The 20540-nt window shown below is 36.9% G+C and overlaps 1 protein-coding gene across 1 annotated transcript in view; it reads left to right on the forward strand.

Annotated features, from left to right (window-relative positions):
• Positions 1 to 2643: 2643 nt before the first annotated feature.
• LOC139714270 (cleavage and polyadenylation specificity factor subunit 1-like) overlaps positions 2644 to 20540 on the forward strand; it is a 38845-nt gene continuing 20948 nt past the window's right edge. The window contains exons 1-19 of the mRNA XM_071625987.1: positions 2644 to 2705; positions 4063 to 4259; positions 4762 to 4892; positions 5794 to 5874; positions 6503 to 6651; positions 7828 to 7977; positions 8769 to 8908; positions 9699 to 9809; positions 10290 to 10383; positions 10908 to 10995; positions 11636 to 11735; positions 13157 to 13185; positions 13536 to 13587; positions 13996 to 14093; positions 15408 to 15482; positions 16900 to 16980; positions 17993 to 18073; positions 18552 to 18647; positions 19955 to 20096. Coding sequence (XP_071482088.1) covers positions 4097 to 4259; positions 4762 to 4892; positions 5794 to 5874; positions 6503 to 6651; positions 7828 to 7977; positions 8769 to 8908; positions 9699 to 9809; positions 10290 to 10383; positions 10908 to 10995; positions 11636 to 11735; positions 13157 to 13185; positions 13536 to 13587; positions 13996 to 14093; positions 15408 to 15482; positions 16900 to 16980; positions 17993 to 18073; positions 18552 to 18647; positions 19955 to 20096 — 1861 coding nt within the window. The 5' untranslated portion in view covers positions 2644 to 2705; positions 4063 to 4096. The remainder of the gene's footprint in view (positions 2706 to 4062; positions 4260 to 4761; positions 4893 to 5793; positions 5875 to 6502; positions 6652 to 7827; positions 7978 to 8768; positions 8909 to 9698; positions 9810 to 10289; positions 10384 to 10907; positions 10996 to 11635; positions 11736 to 13156; positions 13186 to 13535; positions 13588 to 13995; positions 14094 to 15407; positions 15483 to 16899; positions 16981 to 17992; positions 18074 to 18551; positions 18648 to 19954; positions 20097 to 20540) is intronic.

The following is a 20540-nucleotide window of genomic DNA, read 5'->3' on the forward strand; positions in this document are numbered from 1 at the left end:
ATAGATAAGAAAATTATACGAGAAAGGTAAGACTGGTAATTTTGAGTATCCTATTCTATGACGAAGTTATTTTGTGTGCCACAAACGTGAGCAGGGCCTGCTTCTAAGAACACAATTGACTCAACACACCAATGAAAGGATTATAATGTTTCTGTTTTTCTGGAAGTTGAATAACAACGTATAATCTTATTTTTTTTTGAGAGAGAAAATTTTCTAATTATTTAATCCGAAGTGTGCTCAAGATAAATGAATTTCAGTTCTTTAGAAATGCAAAAGCTCTTTATTTATTAGCTAATGCGGGAGGGGCATATATAGACCCTATATTCGATCTTTAAATAATTTGAGTAGCAGGCCATAAATGAGAAAGTCACACAGCTATCAAATTAGTATACTGTTTTATCGGATAACAAACATATTGTATTACTTTGTGCAGTGATTTTTTTCTCAATAATCAAAAAAGGTGCATCTGAATATAGAACTTTATTCAAATTATCCAACAGACTTAGATATCAGATTTTCAAGAAATTTAGTTTGATCAGCAATATTATTGATAAGTTCAAGTCATTGTTGAAAACTTATCTGTTTACTCAACTTTAATTATATTGTTTTGCTGCTGCATGTTATATCTTAATACGTATATTTACATAATGCTGTATTTTATTTTAATGTCATACTTCTTTTTTTTTTCCCGGATCGATGCGCTTAGAAACATCAGTATTAAGGGCTATATAAATGTTATTCATTATCATTATCATTTATCATTGAAAACATGTACTCAACAACAACAAACAACAAAATGAATAGTTAGTTTGTTATGAATAATTTTTTTAAGAAACCTAAACAAATAAGATACATTTTCTTCTTTTACTTTATTATTGAAAGGTGTCGAAATGCACCAATAAAAGTGTTGCATTCCAGATTGTTGCATTACAATAAAAAAGAAGAAGCAAAACCCTCGTTTTCGCAAGCCCCCCCCCCCCCCCGACATTATCATCTCATCTGATTTGATGGCTGTTCATTGGACTCTGATGGGAAATCTCTAAATCACATCTGGTTCTAGAGAATTTTTGTTTTAAACAATTTCCTAAATTAGGATCTTTTGCCCCTCTCCCTCGACTTGGTGACGCACCCTTCCAACAAAATAAATTTCTATTACTACTCTGGGGATGCTATACCTGGCACGTTTGGTGAAAATCTGTCTGTATGATATAGGGTTTTCAAGAAAGAGCTTAAAATGTGAAAGTTTTGCCCCATTCCCCCCCCCCCCCCCCGGCGCCTTGCTGGATCCACTATGAGAAAGTTTAAACTAGAGTTAATGTCTTCATATACAGCACTAACTTAGCTCTATCTTCCTTTTGTTTGTTTGGTTTTTTTTTGCTAAAAAAAGAAGAAAAAAAAAAGGAAAAAAGACTAAAACAAAATCCATATGGAATCAAATGAGGAATGGATAGGAATGTTTTCAAAATTTACAACAAATTGCAATAAGTAACAAGGATGATGACATAGCAGCCTCACCATATAAGACTGCATGCAGTTGGGGCTCAAGGAAGCAGGACGAAAGAATTAAGAAGGCATGCATAGATTCTACACCTGATGAAATTTTTAAACATGCGGTATTATAACATGGAATTACATTGCTACATTAACAATTCTGAAATACATGACTGTGAGTCTGCTATGAATCAACATTGCTCAGTGTAATTTCAGAGTGTTGACATCTCTGCTCAAGGACCACAATAAATTCCACAATAATCTATTCGTGGAGCTGTCGATTTATGTAATAAATGATGTGAAATTATAAAGATAGTCTGGTCATGCCCCTTAACAAGTTCGGAATCTTATCATCCTATCCTAAAGTGATAAGGTCATAACGTCTCCTGGCAAGTGGATTCGCCTTCATACATACCGTATGTAATGTAATCATTATACGTCACACACACATCAACTCCCCCCCCCCCCAGTGCATTAATACACTATACTTTTGTATTTATTTACTCAGAAATTGGTTAACAGTGTTCATCTTCTCATCATATTGTTGATTTTCATGATTTTATTTATCTACCTTAATATTCATTTATTTGTTCACTTGATTATTACGATTTTTTTTCCAGCTGAAGAGGCCAGAGAGAGAGAGTCTTTTGGCATGATGTCTTTGGTATGCCCCATCAGTTATTTTCGTATACTTGTGAATTTACTGCTGGAAGAGAGGCGAGTATCTGATAATCAAATATGCGGATGATGCAGTGATTTCAGGGTATTCAATGTGGATAGATTGATCGATTATTCAAGTGGTTGGTTCCGCATTACTTTGTTCATTGCGGGAACAAAATGAAAGATGTGATATAGATTTCAACAACACTGATAGGATCTTAAAGAGTTCAGGAAATTGTATTATTATGTATAATACCAGTTTATTCACAACAGCCCGCACAAGATATCAGGAAGAATGATTTGGGTTTGCTGCTATTTTGTCTACGTGAGCTGAAAAAAAATCAAACAACCATCAAAAGATCCTTCTCAGTGGTATAGAAGACGAAATGAGGAACTTTGATATGTAAGACAGTATAAAAGCGGCTTGATTAAGGCTACCGGTACCCACGCTGCGGAGCTGTACGTCCGACAGACCTTTTCTCTATGTTGTGGGAGAGAGAAGGCTACGCATAACCGCATTTTACGCTGTACCAGGGCTGTTTCCAGTGAATGAGGTAATTTTTGTTGTAGTTTTCATATTATGATTATCACTGGAGATATTACGATGTATACCTTTGAGCTAGCTTGACCTCGGCACTACGCTTTCTAGTCTAGTAAGTGTCTCGACTGACACCGGCATACAAACACTACAGTCCCAGATGTACATGTTCGCGTGTGGATGACACTGAAATGCGCATAGCGTAGGGTAGGTCCAATTGTATGACTTACTTAGATTTCTACTTGTCCAGCACATGCACTGCACAACTACCACAGAAGAGCTATAAGTGAGTATAAAAACAGTTAAGAGAGAAAGGCCTACTTCTTTTATCACAACATGAAAGTCCCACCTCATTTCTAAGTTGGACTGCGACTGGATTTACCAGCACGCAGCAGAGTAACTAACTACACGCAGCCGCTGTCGCTTCACGACAGCGGCTGCACGTCTACTCCTTCGCAGAGGTTGTTATTTTTCAGCGATGGGTGTATGTTTCCTTCATGAATATCTTTATTAATTGTGGAAAACTAAAATATAAGGAATCCCCGTAATCTATGATAATCATTCAATAATCGGTATGCGTATAATTACGTCAAAAACCCACCGAAATCCGTCCTTAAAATCAGGTCTGTAAGCGTCCGTATTGCTTCACTCCTCATCTTCTGCGTGTTATTGAATGGCAATCACTCTCCTATACTACAATGTAGCTAGTCGGAGCGGAAGTGGATGAGCTAGTCGGAGCGGAAGTGACGTCAAATCATGAGAGCAGCACGTGCGGAAATACACGTACATAGAAGACGACAAGCTTTACGTAACACACGAAACGCACGGGCGTACGTAAAATGCTGCCATGGTACCTAGGGTTGAGCGTTCGTGGTAGTTCGTTGATTTTGTGAATCATCGCACAATCTACTCCGAAAAATTCAACAATAAGGTTTGGATACCAACAAAACACCAAATTCAACTCAACCATCAGCAAAATACGATATAGGTGGGTGGTATTACTGTTAAAATCAAACAAAATAAAAGACATTTTTTGTGGTCTTGCCGTCAAAAGCGACGGTCGTTTACAACGTTTAAACACTAGTACATGTCAGACTGCTGTGCTTTGCACAGCGGTCTGGTCAGGCTACCAGCAGAGTCCAGTGCAGAGAAAAGAGAGTCCATCGGCATCGCATTGCGCATTGAATATTGTGTCCAAACTGGGCAAAGAAGCCCTTTCTTAATTGAGTCCTCTTATTCAAAGATGTAAGGGTGATCTTTCTTCATTTGTATTTCAGTATCTAAGCAAGATGGTCTTTTTGTGCACAGATAATTTGGCTTGATTGTTCAAGTATGATTTATGATGTTTCATGGTTCTGTCTATCACTGTCTAGCGGCTAAGTGGGTTTGGAGACGTGATCCACCAAGATGTACGCCTTTCATAGAGAGGTGCACCCTCCTACCGGGGTGGAGCACTGCGTCTACTGCCACTTTTTCACCCAGGACCAGCAGAATCTTGTCGTCGCTAAGGGCTCTGAGCTGACTGTCTATTCTATGATTACCGTTGACTCCAACAAACCAGCAGACAAAGGTAGGGCCTAGGGCAGTTCATCCTTGATACTGATAGCACTCTCACACTTTTCTAAAGTAGGCTGCAATAACAAGAATGAAATCAAACATCAGACCTAAAATAGGTGATATTAAGATTTCATGTGTTTCATGAAGCAGTTACATTACTAGCAACCTTGAAAATGCAGATTAGGAGTAGTGAGGATACCATTGCATTATAAAGTCTTCAATTTAGCTTTGCACAAATGTTTGTTTTGTTTTGTTTTTTTCATTTGGAAATGTTGTCTTTATGGTATGAGGATATGCTAAGTCTCCAGAATGAGGTTAATCCCGATTTCTGTGACCACCCAGTGAGGTCAAGCTTGACAAAACAATAATAGGAATCATAATAGTTTGGGGGTAATGTTTTAATTGTTGAATGTAAAAAGGCAAAGTAGGTGATCTATCTTACTCGAAGAGTTGTGCAAGTTTTTAAAGGAATGCAGAGAGCAATGAGGCTTTATCGTATTTCTCCCACTTCCAAGATTCAAAGCCCAAGCAGAAGCTGGAGCAAGCCGCCTCCTTCCGCCTCTATGGGCAGGTGATGTCCATGAAGACTGCCCAGGTGACAGGCTCAGGAAGAGATGCACTCCTGCTCAGCTTTATGAATGCTAAGGTAAAAGGTCACCCCCCCCCCCCCCCCCCCCATGTACATGTCTCCTTACCTTGTCCAGGCCTTATCAGAAATCATCAACTTTATAAATTTTAAAACACCATATATTTAGCGAGTCTAATTTTTTTGCGAAGTCAAACTTCTGGACAATTTTGTGAATGGTTAAATTCACCATCGTAGAGTACAGTAAATTAATGGAGAAATGCATGCCTGCACTCACATTCATATCGGGATCAGACTTAGTATTTTTGCTCGTCAAATTTGCGAATAGCAACCAACCCATGAAATTTGCTTACAAAAAACCTCACAAAATATATGGCATATACAGTATTGATGAAAAGCAGTGCAAGCGCAACAGAGCTTGATGTATCACTAATAGTGATGAATTGACTTTAGAAAAAAAAACAACAATTTTATTAACCTGCATTTTTGGATGTAGTTTGTTATATCATTAACCATTATCTATAGCAATAAACTGTTCTCTACTTGTAAATTTTTGAACTTTGAAGAGGAAAATGTAAAGAGGAAAGGTAGGAGGAATCAGACATTTGTAAAACTTGTGGAGATTTGCCATACTGAGTGGAATGGGAGGGGAAAAAAAAAAGATGACGCTTGATATAGAAAAGTTTTATAAACATAGAAATAAAAATATCTCAAATATCTCAGGAACAGTACATACATGTATTTGGGTTGTCATACCTGTAAAGATTTTATATATGGCTTATGTATATGTGACAAATGAATAAATATGTATGCAACACTTCCTGTTGTAAAGATTAGGATTATTCTTAGTGATTCCCTTTCATGTAATCAATGATTTTAATCCATATGACAATGGCCATATCCTTCATTGTTTATCTGAAAGTGAAATGTTGATTGATATAATTAATCTTTCTGATTGCAGCTCTCTATTGTTGAGTACGACCCCAGTATGCATGACCTCAAGACTGTGTCCATGCATTACTTTGAGGATGACGAATCAAAGGTAACAATTTAATTTGCTCTATTTTGTTTTGCCTGCATAGTGTAATGGAATGGGTCTGCTACCACTTTTAATTTTCCACAACTTTCATTTATCCCTTTAATAGATTTTACACGAGAAATATAATTTTTTTCTTGTGGAAGAACAATTTTTGTAATTGTTGAGTGATTGATTATTTATTTTATTTCTTTTTATTCATTAATGTTTTTTTTTGCTCTCCCTAATTTCTGAAACTTTAGGATTGGGCATTTTTCTTTATAATGAAGCTCTCTGTGTATTCTGATTTTACTCCTTTGATATGAGAATAAATTGAGCATAAATGTAGCTTGAAATTGTACAGTATACACTAGTTGTGGAAATTGACAATTGTCTGTCACATTAATAGATTTGACACTCATCGAAATTTTTAGTCTGGTAATAATAATAAAAATGGTTATAGTTATAGTTATTGTTTTGATTGGTTATCTACCAGTAGTAGGGATGAGTCAGGTAGTGATGATCAAAATTATTATTGTAATATAAAATGATTATTGTGTTGATGATGATAATGACAATACCATAATTATTTGTTACTGCTCAAAAATATCACATGCGGCCACCACTATTTGTTTGCTGTGTAATCCCACCACAGGAGGGGTCTTTCCGCAACATTCACCACCCCCATGTAAGAGTGGATCCTGACCAGCGCTGCGCCATCATGTTGACCTATGGCTACAAGCTTGTGGTTCTTCCATTCCGTAGAGATGGGCTAATAGAGGACCTCGACAAGTCCCTGGGAAGGTGAGGCTACCCAGCTGATTTACTGTAAAACCAGAAATTTTCAGACACTTAGATGAAACTTTCGAGAATTTTGCAAGGAGTCAAAATTTGTGAAAGTAAAATGCATGCAAAGTGTGTGTCTACACATTGCATTGAATGCTAGTGGCAGTTTGCAAAAGTGTCATGCTGCGAAAAAGACCGTCAACTCTAATTTGCAAAAGTTGAAGAAAATGGCGAGAATGTTTCTAGTTTTTACAGTATGTACAGTCAGAAAACAGTACAGTATGACCGATGACTTGTTCGAAGTGAAATGGCAGTATCTTTTTTGTGTTTCCATATTTGATTTGTATGATGCACATTTTAGATTAAAAGAATCTCACAAAATTATTTGTCTATTTAAGTTAAATTGAATTTAGATTATTTGGCCGTAACGTTTTGGTGTTTTCACATTTGATTTGTATGATGCACACTTAAGCTTAAAGGGTGTGTACAGTTCTGGTCAAGGTGAAGATTTAGCTTTTAACATATTGTGAGATATTCAGAAACCACTCTATGAGATGTCAAAGAGCATGCAGTTCTAGGGGTATCAAAAGTTTAATCGATGAAAATCGGTTTTGAAATGGCTGAGATATCCAAAAACAACGTGAAACAAAGAGATACTAATAAAGTTGGGGCATGTCGCCTTTTATTATTATCATTTTTTTGGATATCTCAGCCATTTGAAAACCAATTTTCATCAAATAAATGTTGAATCCTTCTTAAAAGTACATGCTCTTTCATATTTCATAAGAGGCTTTTCATTATCTCACTTAGGAATATTCAAAACATAAATCCCTACTTCAACCAGTACTGTACAGTCCCTTTAAAAGAATCTGACAAAATTATTTGCCTTTCATCGGAAATGTGTAAATGAGCAACAGCATGTAATTCTTGTAGCATATTGACAGAGAGGATCATGATGCAGTGAAATGTTGTTTCAGATTATTTTTTTTTTTTAAATTACACTTGAGGATTAGAGTCATCAATAGGAGGGATGGAATTATTTGCTTTGAAAGCGAAAGGATCGAAGGAAGGTTTTATTTGTGATTTGCCCAAAATATGGAGAGTTCAAGAGTAGTGATGTATTTGCAATACAGATGTGCAATTACATAATGAGGTGCGAAATAATCTTTGAAATACCTAAAATGACATCTGCAGCAGTCGGCGTGGAGCACTGATGCCGAGCTACACCATCAAGCTGAATGAGATGGATGAACCCATCAACAATATCCTGGACATCCAGTTCCTCCACGGGTACTACGAGCCGACCTTGCTCATTCTCTACGAACCGCTGCGCACATGGGCTGGGTAAGTTTGCCATTGGGAAATATTACAATTCTGCTTTTATTGTTATTTTTACGATCAAGCAAATTGTGCATCCTGATTTATGACAGGATGGTTTATAAATGTATTTAAATTACAGATTTTTCTCCTCATTGGGGATCTCATAACAAGCTGTTGAATTAAACTGAACACCTTTCAACACTTTGAGCCCAGTATGTGCACACTAGTTGTATTGCTATTTTATGTTTGGGCAATTTGTGGTCAAGTTATCTAGTTTATTTATAGAACATCAACTATTACGTGATAAGCATAAGTATGGATGTGTCAGTAAATGCTGTAGAACATAGAATTCTTTGATAATCTTCCAATGAATGAGACCAGAGTAGTGATTCAAAGATGGTACAATATTATGAAGTCACCCTAATTTGTATAGAGTGGTATGGCATCTTGAAGTTGGCTCCTCAGCAGTTTATCACTTTCAATACCATAGGAAATTACGATGCAGTAGATGTCAGGCTTTCAAGTAAATCATGCTGAAAGGGTTAAACTAAAATTGTTTATACATGTAACATCCTTCAGTACAGATCTAAGAAGTCAGTCCAAAGTGTTTAAGTCAGACAAAATGGCACACGATAATATTTTGGTCACCTGTTAAAATGTCAATTCAAAAGAAGACAGTATTCAAAAGCACAGTATATTCAGACAAACTTGTACTTTGGAGGAAAACCACATAAAAGTAGTGCGTTCCTTTAAACCTGTATTGTGTCGTACCATTGAGTGGACAAACTTTGATCTGTTTGTCATGTGACCTGCAGGCGTGTGGCAGTGCGACAGGACACCTGTGCCATCGTGGCCCTGTCCCTCAACATGGCCCAGAAGGTCCACCCCATCATCTGGTCCCAGAGTAGTCTTCCCTACGACTGCCAGCAGGTCTACCCTGTGCCCAAGCCCATCGGTCAGTTTCTGGTCTTAACACTCTGATAGAGAGTACTGAAAAAACAGTCTGTACCAGAAATTTAGCATTCTTATTCTTTATGTGATGTTTGTTCCAGTTACTGTATACGCTGTTTTTTTGCTTACAGATATTTTGCGCGAATGAGGTGACAGACATTTTTGCGTGATGTTGTTTTCGAGGATTGACACAGGGGCCATCATAAGCGCACTATTACCTTGGCTCGTGGTGACATTTTTCCATGTTGTCAAATTCGCGGTCCAAGTGTGATTCACGAAATTCGAGAAAATTAAACCGTCTCAAAAATACCAGCTTATACAGTACATTCTACAAGTGATGATGATTCAATAATTGAAGTTATGCTATTGGTACATGGTTGTTTGCACACTTGACTGCTTTGACTTGGTTTAGAGTGCCCCCCCCCCCCAAAAAAAAAAAGAAGAAGAAGTAAATGAACAAAAATTGAGGAGACTAGACAAACATTTCTTGTCTTGATGGCCGTAAGGTGATTGTAATACATACAGAGCATTCAACTGTAGGATCAGTTGGGTGAAAAGAAAGCGCTCTTGTGATTGATATTCACTTCTTTATGCCTCAATTTTAGACTGTGATGTGATTAGCATGAACCTAACCTTTCGTGTCATGTGCTCACAGTTTGATCACTCAGTGTGCTATCAACACTGCTGTCAATATTCAAAATTTGTGAGCCGGTTCCTTGGTATGTCAAAAATAAAAGCATATGGTAAAAATATAAGGTGTGATCTCATACTTTTGATTTTCTGCATCCTACCAGGTGGAGTTCTGATCATGGCAGTAAACTCGCTGCTGTACCTGAACCAGAGCATCCCTCCCTATGGCGTGGCCCTCAACTCTCTCACGGACTGGAGCTCAGCTTTTCCCCTCAGTAAGAATCTGCTTTGAATCTAGGAAGGAAACCTCTTTGCCAAGAAATCACTGCAGGAAATATTGGCAAAGTCTCACTTGTCTTGCAGTCTATGATAAATTATGAGGATGAAAGGATACGAAGTTGCCAATTCTCGGATGTCATCTATTCTATATTTGACTACTATGTCAACAATATCAGATTCTTGGAGAAAGAATTCTTAGCTCCTTGATATGTTGTTCTAATCTTTGAAATATTATAGAGTTCTGTACTCTTCATTGATGTAAATCATCTTCAAAATGACTCAGAATTTTATATTTTTTCAAGTCAAGTGCTGACCATGCTTTATGCATCAGCAATTTTGAAAACATGTACACTCCTTATTTTGCTAAAATGTTTTCAGTAATTATTTGTCTTCTACCGTTTTTTTTGTTTTTTTTTGTTATCATTGTATCATAAATAATTCTTTTTTTTTTTGTCATTTGTTTCCTGTTATATTAGAAACACAAGAAGGAGTCAAACTCTCGCTGGATTGCACCCAGGCTACGTTCATCTCGTATGACAGACTGGCATTGTCTCTCAAGGATGGTGAAATGTGAGTTGAAAGAGAGGATCCACATGCCCTTCCCTTTCATAGGATTGTGTAGCATTTGCCACACCCCCTTCCCCCGCACTTGACGTTGTTTAAAGCAGTCAAACGCAATCCATGCAGTTTCTAAACATATTATGGGTCTTCACTAACTAAATGTAATTTGTGCTGTGCTGTGCTGTGCAAGCAAACATCTCTAATCTCTGGTATGAAAAATGATTTGATTATTTTCTGTGTCAACTGCAGTCAGATTTCTTTCATAGTGTGATTTTGTAATGACATTTACTGCAAATTACAGATTTAGTAAATGCAATAATATTTGCAGCAAAACCAATGTTAACTTACAGTATGACGAGTGTACATATGTGATGTTTGATTGTATTCTGCAGCAGTGTCACAGGTATAGTACATGAGCAGCAGATTGCAAAATATTTTGACTGGCTTGTCAAATGATACTTAGCAACTCTAGAAAATGTGAACAGCTATATCAAGTTTAAGTGAAATCCTCTTGACTTCCCATCGTTTGCCAGATATGTGCTGACACTGTTGGTGGATGGAATGAGAAGCGTTCGGGGATTTCATCTCGACAAGGCTGCAGCCAGTGTCCTCACAACGTGTGTAAGTAGCCCATAGTAATATTGGTTTGATGAATTGTGTAGTATTGTCTCATTTACTTGGGGTATTCCCTTCGGGTGTTAACGCTACTCTCCAAGAGGATTCTTGCCCTGTGGTTGCAGTGGGTTCATGATTTCCTCATAGGACAATCCATTTCAAGATCTTTAGAAATACAGTATAACTGTTACCTCTGAATATCTCAGAGTTTGCAGGAAGAATGAGATTTGATTTTGAAAAAGTAGAGACAAGAGTCCCTAGTAAAAACGTCACTTCATTGATATCTGGACTTTGTGTCAAGAATAACTTGGGGTGGTGTAGACAGGAACAGTGTGCCAAGAATCACTGAAAATGAAGTTTTAAACATCAGATATCTGTCTTCATTGTCAAATCATGATTTTGGCATGTTCACGTATTGGTACGGTTCAATACAGTGGACTCCCGTTATAATGAAGTCCTCAGGAACGGCAATTTTCTTTCGTCATATCAAAATTTTATTATAACCGAACAAATAAACAATAAAAAACATAGAACAGAAAATGTGGTGGTCCGAATTTTTACTTCATTATAACCGGAATTTTGTTATAACAGCGTTCATTATAACGGGAGTGCACTACATGATTATGTCTTTATGTGTATCCATCAGATATGCCCAATGGGAGATGGTTACCTCTTCTTAGGCTCACGTCTTGGCAACTCACTGTTGCTGAGGTATACAGAGAAAGTATCTGACACCAGCTCATCAGGTAAGACATTTACCACTGCAGTAACATGATCTCTGGTTTTGAATGATGTTTATACAAACAACAACAAGAACAAGTATAATATCAACCCTATTCTAACTGGGCTACTTAAGACCAAGTTTTTACTGGGGGGGGGGGGGGGGGGGGGTCAATTTGACCCCCCTTCAGATCTCGGCCGCCGATCGCACGATCGCTGCAAAATTTTGCCTGTACATAGAGCCGGATGTCAACTACAAGATTATATGGTCATACAATAGAAAAAATTTGATTTTATATTTTTTAATAAATTAATTATGCAAATTTATGCATGAAATCATATTTTCACCTATAACTCCATTAAAAAGATTGAAGGATTGCTAAATTTTTGTGTCAGAGTTCCTCAAGACATATCAAACAATTTTCTTATAAAAAAATAGCGCAATCAAAATCAGTTTCTTTTGTTTTGTATTGTTTTGTTAATTTCTTATGTATTTTATTGTTTTTTCGACCTTTTGTTTTCTATTGTTTTTTGCCAGAATTTGTTGCAGGCACTTTTCCAAGCTGATCTACATTAGAATTGATTAATTTCAATGGTTAAAAGTTGAAATAATCTAATTTATATCAATTAAACAAAAAAACACAATTTGCATTGGATTTGCACACAAAATCATGAATTTGAGCTGTTTTGGGGTTGACATGCATATGCAAAACATTGCGTAACTTCAGAACGGTGTACCTGGACATCGCAAATTTGGTCTCAAAATATGCGGGAGACTTCAATGAAAAAAGTCATGAAACGCCGCTGCAAAATCTTTGCGCGTTGCGGAATTGTGGCGCGAAATGTCGAGGGGGGGTCAATTTGACACCCCCCCCCCCCTCCCCCAGTTAGAATAGGGTTAAGTCAGCTTTGCAGCTGTATTTAGCAGACCAAAGGAGAGGCTGTAGTAGTTTGGACACTTTGTAAGAACTGGTAGGCATTTGTAGATTTTAATGCCAAGTTGCAATGCCACATACAATATCGAAATATGTATTTACCATCCAATCATTAATGTCAGAACAAATCATAATTTAGTTGAACATATTTCACACACTTTGTTGTCAGTAACTACATTGACCTGTGTGGCAAGATATGATTTTGGTGATTTTTTTTTTTTTTTTAATAATGAGGGTGACATATTACTTGATAGGTTGAAATGAATGTCTGATATGTTAGTGTCTGTAAACTATGTTTCTTGTTTTGGCACAAATCCCTAACAGTGTGACTTAACCCTAAGAAAGCATCATGTGGTAATTCACAGATGAAGTCACCAACTATTCTTCAAAACTTGGTCCTAAATCTCCCACTGAGGCATGTATCCCTTCAGCCAATTGTTTGTGTCATGAATTCATTTTGTTTGGAGTATTTGTCATGAGACAATTCAATATCTATGTATTCTGTTTGACAGATGCTGTGAAGTCAGGGGACAAAAAGGCGGTAAGTCTATGAATCCTCATTAGTGGGATAGATAGTCTTTGTTATCAGACCCCTGCCTAATGAGATTTTTTGGTTCATCTTCTTGTGTGATGTTTAGGAGATTTATGAAATTGAATTCTACAGATGAACAACAAGTGACATTTTTTTTTCTCCAGAAAAATTACCAGTTGCATTTTTCTCTTTCAATAACATGGTGTATTTCTAAGTGTGTAAGCATTTTGCTTTAAGAAAAATCATGAGTTCACAACAAAATTTTCTGTGCATTTTGTCTCTGTAACATAATCCTAAAGAGTGTTCTTTTCAGCATATGCCATGACTCATCAAACTGTCAATCTCCGTATCATTGACAGGATGAACCTCCGAGTAAGAAGATAAGAAGTGACGATGCCAGTGATTGGATGGGTAAGAGAGTAGATAAATCCTGTCTCATCAGTACATCTCAGAAACGTCTTTGCAAAATATCTTTGTATTACTTATTCAAGTTTAGGTGTAAATGTTTGTTTAATGTATTATATTCTTATGGTGTATATTGTATTGTTTGTCAATAAGTTTTAGTTTTATATCTAGTGTAAGTGATATATTTTGTACTTGGAATGTATTTTAGACCAGTATGCTTTTTGTAATATCCAATGTACAATTGTACGAAGAATTTCCATTGTGGACAGTGAAGTAAGTCAATCAGTAAACTTGAAGACAGGATGTGGCATATGGCATGGAGATTACTGAAATTCTTAATTCAGTGCTTCTGTCACAATCAGTTTAGGGAATGAGGGAGAAGATGTAGCATCTTGTTTTGTTTTAATGTTTCAGCATCGGATACAGCATTTCTGGATGATGCGGACGAGCTTGAGGTGTATGGCAAGGAGATCCAAAAGACTGGCACCCACCTAGCTTCCTACTCGTTTGAAGTAAGTCTAAAGCTTCTCAATGGATACCTTTGTATTTTAGTTAAGAAATGAGTATCTGAATGTAAGAATGACCCAAGTCCATGGAAGACCATTTCGAGTAAACTTAGAAAAACTTCATATCTTTTTTATTTGTCCAATAATATTCTATTTAACTGTGATGGGAAGGCAACATTGTATATACAAATTAGAACATATATTATTATGACAATTAACATTTACATTAATTGTGGAGAGGCCATTTTGTGTTATGGACTTGGGTCGCTCTTTGAATCATAATAATACATGATATTCTGCTATAGAGATGAGAGAAAGATGAGAGAGGGCGCTATAATATGAACGTAAGAATGACCCAAGTCCTTCATTCTTACATTCATATAGGATTTAACTCATTCATTTCTGGCACTTCCGGGGGTAATTAGGATTCATCATTTATACACAAGATGAGTCAATGCATAAGCTACAAGTTCCCATGTCAAACTGAATTTGGCCAAAAATTGGACTTGGTTCGTTCTTATATTCAGGTCTTCAAATGTCAGTTGGGATCTCTCAGGGGAAGAGATATGGTGGCATTTATAGACAGATTGCTGCTATTAATCCTTTCTGTACTAAGGATTATGGACAGAGTGTACAAAGCTGTGGAGTTTTCTGTGCCAATTAGAAATCTACGCACACAAAGGGTTAATAGGTTCACAGTTCTGTTGATGTCGCTGAAGCTTGTAGCGTCATCAATGATTATCCAAACTCGTGTCTGTCATGCTTCTAGGCATTCGAAAGGTCTAATGGCATGTAATACACACTGACGGATTTGAGACATAAATGACTTCAAAAAAGAATCAGACATATGTGGTTAGATCTGCGAAGGGCGTTATGTAAGATTTAGCTGTGTTGTCAGAAAGGATACTTAATTTCCTTCTATTGTCGGTAATAAAACATTTTTTTTTCCCCATCTGTCAGCCATAGAGTAGGAGATGTGATTTTTCCCTTTTCTCTGTCTGCTTGCAGTTTCCCAGTCAAATGAAACTTACATGACAAGGTGGAGAATTCTGTTTAATCTAAGCTAAGCATTTGCAAAAAAGACTTTGATTCGATGTGTGAAATCTCACGGACAACTTGAAGATTAAAACGTGATTTGTCCCTCAATATAAAACTCTAGAGTGCATGTAGGAGCAATGATTGCTTCTTTTCTCACAAATAACTCATCATGTGAAGAATCTACCTTGTTCAACTTGTTTCTGTTCACATGAATTGATTTCATGAATACTTTTTCTCTCTTTTTTTGTTTTTTGTTTGTTTGTTTGTTTTTTTGACACACAGATCTGTGACAGTCTGCTCAACATCGGGCCATGTGGAAACATGATTATGGGGGAGCCAGCATTTTTGTCAGAGGAAGTGAGTATATATTGTGCAATACCGTTTGGTGCTCGAGCATTCTTTGCTGAAGAGAGTGAAACCAAATGAATAGAATGCAAGGAGTTTCATCAAAATTGGAAATGAAAGAAAGTCATGGAATTTTTAATTTTCACATATTTTCACACAACGGAAGGCGTACATGTGTTTAAAAAGAGAACTGCTCTGACAGTGGTGAGCTGTAAGTGAATGCTGGAAAAGTAGAAAAAATATTGATGGATGTAAAAAGAAAGTTTCACTGTAATGCTTATATGTGACCGTGCACATCAAAACGAACATAAAGTCGCACACACTGATTTTGCGTGAGGACTGAAAATAAGTGAAATGGGTCAACCTAGCCGAACTTGACTTTTTCATATTTTCTGAAAGAGCGGGTCTTCTTTTACATTATGCTAAAATTTGGTATCATAACACGGGCAGGAAAGTGTGTTTTTTAGCAGTATATCTCAAACATTTTTGGTAGAATAGTGTGATTATGTGTGTCTTTAGAATCCTTTTTTTCATTTCTGAAAAACCTTGTCCACTCTCTTCACTTGCAACTCTAGTAACTTTTGAAAGGATAATGCTACTGCTTTGAAAGTTGGCATTAATTATAGACAAAATGTGTTAATGAGGCATACTCAATTTCACTTTCATCTGATAATCACTTCATTGTTGTTACTCTGGTGGTTTACTTCCTGTTTTTTGTCCCATTCATCGCACAGCCAGCACGGTTTGGTAAAGATTAAGCGCTTGAATAGACACTGTACTTCAGAGCCTCTTTTCTCAGTTCACACTTTTCCTGAGTTTGTGCTTTCTTTCTAATATTAAGATAGGTTGGGAGAGTCCATTTGATTTGAGTTATACATCATTTTAAAGCTTAAAGTCTGCTCTTTCAGAATATGGTCTTAACTAAAAATTCATGTCTGGCGACTTTTTGTTTGTTTTGAGGTGCAGAGTCACATATGCTTTCTTGGGATGCAACAACATCATGGAATATGTAATAGTAAAGGTTCGTTCATGTTGATAAAGTCGATGCTTCTATGAAATTGTTCACAATGCTCTTATCTGTTATTAGTGATTGGTTGCGCAATATATGCCTCCCTCCCTGGAGCAAGAACTTTTACTTTATCAGGCAGAGATGCTAGTAGTCATGACTGGATTCTACTCAAGATGAAGAACAATGATAATTGCTTTAATTAAAATGATTATCAGGGACCACCAAAAGTGAGTTGGATTAGTTAAAAAAAAAAATACTGTTTTCATTATTCGATGAATAGAAAGTCAGTGTTGAAGAAATTTTGAAATTGAAGCAAAACTCTTGAAACTGAACAATGTTTTTAGGAAGGATCTCAGAGAAATATATTGATGGGATATAATGCTGATCTGAAATTGCTATTATTTCTGAATATTAATACAGTTCCATACAGAGATTGATCCTGACCTGGAGCTGGTCACCACATCAGGCTATGGCAAGAATGGTGCTCTCTCTGTTCTACAGGTCAGTGAATTGTCTCTCTTGTCTGATGCTGTTTACTGAATATGCTGACATTTTTGCAGTGGTTTTATTTTGTGGAAGGTTTTATTTTTTGCAAATTCTGCAGAGGTTTTATTTTCTCGAATTTCACAAATAGGCTCTCAATTACGAAAATATTGACAAAAATGAAAACAAAAATTTGCCCTGCATGCAATGTCCCCGGCCAGCACACTAGCATTCTGATATCAAGAGACTACTAGAAGTAGAGCCCCAATGTCATAAATATCACTAAAAGAGGTCTCTGTCATCATCTGAGTACTAGCATTTTCAGCTCTTTCCTTTCATGCGATGTTTCAGCGAAACTATTTGAGAAGTCACACTTTCTTCTGAACACTTGCGTTATTTTGTTGTTCTTACAATTATCACAGTTATGAAAAGACCCCAAAGCTTGAAGTTAAAGGGATCGTATAGTTTTGGTAGAGACCTAATTTCAGGTTTCTAACATTTTTTGGTGAGATAATGAGAAACCTCTTATAAAATATAAAAGAGCATGTAATTCTACGAGGAATTCAATGTTTATTTGATGAAAATTGGTTTTGAAATGACTGAGATATCCAAAAACGAGCAATTCTAATAAAGTGTGGGACCCACACTTTATTACGATCGCTTTGTTTTACTTTGTTTTTAGTTGTTTCAGTCATTCCAAACCCGAATTTCATCAAATAAACTTTGAATTCCTCTTAAAATGGTATGTTCTGTACTATATCATAAGTGTTTTCTTGGTATCTCACAAAAAGTTAAAAGCCAAATTGTCCTCTCCACCAATACTGTACAATCCCTTTAAGTCTAAAAATGTCTGTTCAACTGCCCTTTGCAAAAACAGCTCTACAGGAAAATATAAAGAGGTAAAACTCCCTCACCAGAATAAAGTAATAGGAAAAACTTATGTTTTAAATTGAAATTAACGTTATGAATTCATATTTTATGATAACTGACAAAATGTTGTAATACTTTACCTTCTCCCATGCCATGTCAGAGGACTGTGAGACCCCAAGTAGTGACCACATTTCAGCTGCCTGGATGTCTGGACGTCTGGACGGTCAAGAGTAACAAACAGGTCAGTGCATCCTTCGTACATATTCACTCTGTTAATACTTGTATCCATGGAAACCAACTGTCCATGGTGGTCTATACGTGTTGCATGTAATATGTTCATTTTACCAAACCACCACCAAAAAAAGAGAAAAATAATGCTTTTGTGAAGTTAATTTGCTGGGTGCTACTTTCAAAGTCATGGAGTTAGTATTGCCACATGAATGAACAAGAGAGAAAGGAAAATATGATATTAGGATGCTTTGAGAAATGTACATTATATTTTTAACGCCTTTGGCAAGCATTAGAGGTATTAACCAATTAAAGAACAAACACAGGTTTACCATGATAGAGGGACTAGAAATTTGTATTGAAGACAGTTATATTTCTTTTTGTATTTACCTCTGTGTTCTTGTTATTGTTTTTCTTCTTCTTGTTATTGTTGTTATTCTGTAATTATTCTTAGTCTTATGATCATTATTATTTCTATCATCATCATTAAGCAGCAGCCAGAAGAAGACACCGAAGAGAAGGAGGCAGCCCAAGATGCCAAGGAGAAGCATGCCTTCTTGATTCTCAGCAAGCAGGAATCCTCCATGGTAAGTGGTTCATTACCAGAAATTCTGCTTTCTCTCAGTCATTGCATAAGTTTTTAGACCTCAAGGAGAGTACCAATCCAGGTTTGAATTTGTCTTTCAAAGACCCACATCTCTCCCTTCGTCGTAATTTGACTTCTGCTGGAAAAAAAAGAGAAAAGAAATGTGAACGTAAATTACAGACATCTGGAAGAAGATATGGGTCTCTTCTAAACCAAAGAGAAACATGCCTCCTTGATTCTCAGCAAGCAAGAATCCTCCATGGTACGTGGTTCATTACCAAAAATTCTGTTTCCTTTAAGTCTTGGCATGATTTTTGAGACCTCAAGGAGAGTAGGCACCCCTACCAATCCAGGCTTGATTTTGTCTTTCAAAAAGCAACTAATCTCCCGTCATCATTATTTGACTACTGCTTGGGGAGGGAGGTGGGGGGGGGGGGGGGGAAGAAGAAATGTGAACATAAACTACAGACATCCAGAAGAATATATGGGTCGCTTCTAGACTTGGGAGAAGCATTTCTTCTTGATTCTAAGCAAGCAAGAATCCTTGATGGTGAGTGGTACATTAGTAAAAAAACAAAAACAAACAAACAAAAACAAAAACAAAAACAAGAACAAATTGCTTTCTTTCAGTCTTTGCATGATTTTTGAGACCTCAAGGAGAGTACCAATCCAGGTTTTGAGAGTGTCTTTCAAGAAGCCACTTCTCTCCCTTTGTAAAACTTTCACTACTGCTAGAAAAAAACAAGAAATGTGAACATAAACTACAGACATCCAGAAGTAAGATACAGGTCTCTTCTAAACCATGGAGAAACATGCCTTCTTGATTGGAAGCAAGCAAGAATCCTCCATGTTAAGTAGAGCATTAGTGAAAATTCTGCTTTCTTTTGGTCTTTGCATGATTTTTAAGACCTCAAGGAATATACCCCTCTAGGTTATGTGAGTTCCTCTTTGAAGGAGCTACTTCTTTCCTTTCATCAAAATTTGACTACCTTTGAAAAAAAATAGATGCAAAGGAAGAGAAAGAGATGTGAACTTAAGCTACAAGCATCCAGAAAAAGATATTGGTCTCTTGTAAACCAGCTGCCATTTCAAAGCCTATGATGAAAGTCATACTATTAAGATTATTTCTAATGAATTAACAATTTTCCCTTTCACAAGTTTTCTATTCTAATCTGTTTGAAGGGAGTTTGTCTCATGTTTGAAAAAACCTTCCAAAAAGAATCATGGCTTTAATGTGTTCTTCAGAGGTAGTTGTACATACTGTGTGCTGTGTGTATCGACACATCTGTGATTTTCGTGCAAATTCAGGTCCTCCAGACAGGACAAGAGATCACAGAGGTGGCGGCTGGTGGCTTCAGCACCCAGGGTCCCACCATCTTTGCCGGCAACATGGGCGAGGATCGCTACATCGTGCAGGTCATGAGTGGCAGCGTCAGCCTCATGGAAGGAGGTGGGTGATGATAATTCAGTGCTTCTACAGCAGATGTCACTGCTATTGATTGCTTCTCAATGCGCTGTAAGGACGAAAGATAAAAGAGACAGCAAGACACTAGTAAATGCAAACATACGATTGTCTCGTTTAGAATGTTTTTGAAATAAGTGTATGTTCAGTACATTTTTATGCCTCCGCCAACGAAGTGGCCGGAGGCATTATGTTTTCGGGTCGTCCGTCCGTCCGTCCCGTTTTGTTTTTGTCGATATCTCAAGAACTGTGAGGAGGTTTTGCATCAAACTTGGTATGAGGGTATATCCTGGGGGGATGATACTTTGTTTGGATTTTAGGGTCACGGGGTCAAAGGTCAAAGGTCACAGGTTATTTAGTGAAAAAAAGGTTGAAATTTCATGTTTTTCTCAGGGGGTCAAAGGTCAAGGTCAACTCCTCAAAGTATCACTA

Source organism: Diadema antillarum, unplaced genomic scaffold, assembly GCF_040938485.1.
Source record: "Diadema antillarum isolate AM-2024a unplaced genomic scaffold, OU_Dant_1.0 seq00002213_RagTag, whole genome shotgun sequence".
NCBI lineage: Eukaryota > Metazoa > Echinodermata > Echinoidea > Diadematoida > Diadematidae > Diadema > Diadema antillarum.